The sequence below is a fragment of the Otolemur garnettii genome, unplaced genomic scaffold (genome assembly GCF_000181295.1).
Source record: "Otolemur garnettii isolate 467f Iridium unplaced genomic scaffold, OtoGar3 scaffold01843, whole genome shotgun sequence".
In the NCBI taxonomy this organism is placed as follows: Eukaryota; Metazoa; Chordata; class Mammalia; order Primates; family Galagidae; genus Otolemur; species Otolemur garnettii.
Window position 1 is genome coordinate 1 of NW_003854238.1, and position 3,551 is coordinate 3,551.

A 3,551-nucleotide genomic window follows, 5' to 3' on the forward strand; every position below is an offset into this window, starting at 1 on the left:
ATCAAATTAATCTCTTATTACAATTTAAAATTTTCTATAGCATTATCTGATACACAATTCTTATGGTGGAAATAAAGAAACATTCCAAGTCCTTCTAAATTCTGTCATTTGGTACCTGCAGGGTGTAGTTTTTATTATCGTGCATTTTAGTAAGTTCTCATTTTCCGTCTTTCTTCTCACTGCCTTCTCCTAAATATCCCTGAGCTGAGAGTTTTTCTAAACAGTGTTATACCCAACATCCTTCTCCCTGTTCAGCCCCAACCATTTTCTCAAGTACACACTCTAACAGTCTGGTTGTTTCTAGGCCTGCCCAAAAACTCCATTCTTTGTCTAATCTCACTTCTCGTTTCATATGTGTGTGAATGGAAACTTCTTTTAAAAAGTTCCACAAGACCTTAAACCTTCCCACTAGTTAACGCTTCCCTCAACCTACCTTCAGGCAGGTGATCCGGGCCCTGTGCAGGAACACGGACAGGGGCGTCCTCCTGACCACTCACTACATGGCCGAGGCCGAGGCCGTGTGTGACCGAGTGGCCATCATGGTGTCGGGGAGGCTGAGGTGAGTGCCCACCCCAGCCCACACTGGGCCCCAGGCTGTGTGCTCTGAAGGAAGGACGGGTCCCTGCACAAGGCCACCCCCTGGGAGGAGCTGGGCTGGCCGCTGCTCTGCGCGCCCTTCCCTTGTTTCAAAGAATGGGCATCACCAGCCACAGACTTCGCCCTTTCTTACCTGGACTCAGCCTCCTCCTACCTCCAGGTGCATCGGTTCCATCCAACACCTGAAGAGCAAATTCGGCAAAGATTACCTGCTGGTGATGAAGGTGAAGACCCCTGCACAGGTGGAGCCCCTCCACGCAGAGATTCTCAGGCTTTTCCCCCAGGCTGCTCGGCAGGACAGGTGAACATGTGTGTCATTTTGTTCAAACTGGGTTTGTGTTTCTCTTATGGTGATAGAAATACAAGCTTTATCTTCTCTTTCTCGTTTTCCCTGGGGGGCGGGGGGCTAATTCTTTGGTAATTGTGAGCACTTTAATTGTCAGAGAAAATTCAGTTCCGAGGGCACCACAGGGGGGAAGTAAGAGAACAGACAGCTGACCTGCCCTGACTCCCACAAGGGAATAGGTGTTCATGGGGTTCCGCAGGGTGCCAGGCACAGGAGTGGGCACGCACTCAGGTTGGCTCAGAGGTCCTTTCTAGAAGGAAATCGTCCTCCACTAAAGGAGATCACCTGTCTAGAGTCTGTGCCGGAGTCCCAGGCATCCGTCAACACTCAGTGGAGGGGATCTCAGCACTGTTCTTATCGTCAGTGGGGCGTGTGAGGTTCCGAGTGGGAGGAAGAGGGGTTGACCCCGGTTCTTTCTACATAAACGCTGTTCTCTTCTCTTCTCGCTAAGAAGAAGGGTGAGCATCTTGCCCCTTCCCTTCTTCAGGAGCAGCCTCTGTGATTTTCTCCACTTTATCCTCCAGGCCCCCTCTGAGCAGACTGACTTCTTGTTGTCAAAGAGCCTCTGCTCTCGGGTGTCCCCACCACAAACCTGCACATTTAAACAAACTGATGACCAGGTGTTGCCCCTTTTTAGATGTGCACCCTGCTGGGTCACGACCTGGAAACCCAGAGTGCAGCCTCACCCCATTTTCTCCCCAGATGCTCCACCCTGGTGGTCTACAAGTTGCCTGTTGAGGACGTGCGACCTTTATCACAGGCTTTCTTCAAATTAGAGATGGGTAAGAGTGGCTGTTGAGAGAACAGACTGTGGGAAACAGCTAAGTCCAAACCTTACGTACAACCAGTGTCAACAAAATACATGAGCATTGTAAATAAATGACTGAGACTCCTAATCTGCTGGTCCTCAACAAGGGGTGATTTGACAATGTTGGGGTTATTTTTGGCGCTCACATCTGGGGTTGGGGGGACACAACTGGCATCTTGTGGGCAGAGGCCAGGGATGGCCCTAAACATCACACAGTGCACAGGTCAGCCCCACCAGAAAGAGGGATCTGACCAGACACCCTTAGTGCCAAGGTTGAGAAGACCTGTTGTAACTGACCGTGCTCCAGAGGACAGAGACCATGGACATTCGGGGTAGAGTATCCACAAATTCACACAAACAGAAAGAGATGAACTTGGCTTGTCCCTGTGTATTCCTCCATGGTGAAAGATCCAGATGAGGAGGCTCCTCCCTGTCCAGGCATCTGACCTGCGACTCTCAGTTAGGCCCTTGGACTCGGGTCTTTGCATCCATCTCTGGGCTCCGTGTCTGCCCGTCATCTTCATGTGTGGAACCTGAGGGCCGTGTGTGGGACCTCTGCCTCCTCTTGAGCTGCACTTTCTGGCTCCTCATCTCCCTTCAGCAGAACCCCCGGGCTTCCCCATTTTTACAGAGACTTTTCCTGAGACAGGATTAGGGTCACCCTGGTGGGTTTTTGTTCCATCTTTTCATCCTGCTGGTCAACCTCACTCTGTGGGCCACATGGCCGGTTTCCATGCTGACCACCGTGACCCTTTGGCCCAGTGGCCAGTTTTGCATCACTCTTGCGGGAAGGGTTCCCACAATGGGATCAACAGGGAGCGTTTTATAATGGATGGTGGCCGAGAGGGTGACGTTCCAGGAAGGCCACATCCCTGGAACACAATGGAGCCTTTTCTTAAAAGCCGCCTAATGTTTGCGCTTTTAGAGATGCTCCTCCCCAATTCCTCTGCTGTGTTTAATTCTAAAATTGAGGGTCTCAGTTAGAGGCAAAAATCTCACCTTTTTATCACAGTTTCCTGCCCCATCATGTGAGGGTGACACAAAGTATGACACGTGGGATGTAAGCAGCATTTTCCTCCAAATGTTCCTGGACTTTGTTCCATCCTCAGCTGTAGTACGTGGAAGGAATGAGCGAGGCCAGCGTCGTGCAGGCTGAATGCTCACGTCATGACAGTTCCTGTGCTTTGCTACGCAGACTCGTTCCTCCTCACCACCTACACCTTGGGTGATGCAAACTCCATTAAGACTCACCTGCCCTTTCCAGGTTGGACTTGCCTCGTGTCTAAGCCCTGTAGCTAGATGGAGGGATGGCCAGTTTTGTCTTTTCTCTTATTTCATCCTCTCCTTGACTCACAAGCTAATGTGCTGGGCCTCTCCAGGGCAGAGTGGAAGGGAAGGGAGAGGAGATGATAGGCAGGGAAGCCTGACTTGATCACTGCAGCAGTAACACAGTACCAGGGCCTGCTGTGGAGAAAGGCAGGTGCTGGCTGTTTCTGTCACACGGTGCTTCTGTGGGTCTCGAAGTCTCCCTTTCCCTCCCATCTGTCACCTCTGACACTGCTTCCCCCTTCTTCCTCCCATAAGACCCTGGGTCCCTTTATCCTTCCCGGTAATCCTCTCAAGGCATCTCTCCTTCAGAGTTCCTGAGAACACACAAGCATCTTTGCTTTTCCAAACCTTAAATGTGCAGGGCAGTCGGCCACCTGTTGTATTTCATGGTCACATGTTTGCAGACAGCAGACGGGACCCAGTGCCCTTGTCTATGGTGAGAGGGAAGAAAACTCCACAGCGGTCTGACAC

General features: G+C 51.2%; 1 protein-coding gene across 3 annotated transcripts; it reads left to right on the forward strand.

Moving 5' to 3' along the window:
* Positions 1-381: 381 nt before the first annotated feature.
* On the forward strand, positions 382-3,311 carry LOC100961935 (ATP-binding cassette sub-family A member 8-like). Of its 3 annotated transcripts, none has more exons than XM_012814066.2 (4): positions 382-559; positions 758-898; positions 1,646-1,725; positions 2,947-3,311. In XM_012814066.2, exons 1-4 carry the CDS (start codon positions 501-503, stop codon positions 3,048-3,050), a joined length of 384 nt encoding a protein of 127 aa, XP_012669520.2. In that variant the 5' UTR covers positions 382-500; the 3' UTR covers positions 3,051-3,311. The 3 variants fall into 3 exon arrangements, with proteins under 3 accessions (XP_012669520.2, XP_023364943.1, XP_023364944.1); XM_023509175.1 differs by lacking the exon at positions 2,947-3,311 and adding an exon at positions 2,861-2,940 and having other exon boundaries at positions 405-559; XM_023509176.1 differs by lacking the exon at positions 2,947-3,311 and adding an exon at positions 2,764-2,798 and having other exon boundaries at positions 412-559.
* The last annotated feature ends 240 nt before the right edge of the window (positions 3,312-3,551 follow it).

Bases quoted from the DNA above. Each gene is read 5' to 3' on its own strand.
- LOC100961935 (XM_012814066.2), top strand. From the start codon at position 501: ATGGCCGAGGCCGAGGCCGTGTGTGACCGAGTGGCCATCATGGTGTCG. The intron at 560-757 runs GTGAGTGCCCAC...TCCTACCTCCAG, and splicing joins ATGGTGTCGGGGAGGCTGAG to GTGCATCGGTTCCATCCAAC. The intron at 1,726-2,946 runs GTAAGAGTGGCT...TTTGCTACGCAG, and splicing joins TTTCTTCAAATTAGAGATGG to ACTCGTTCCTCCTCACCACC.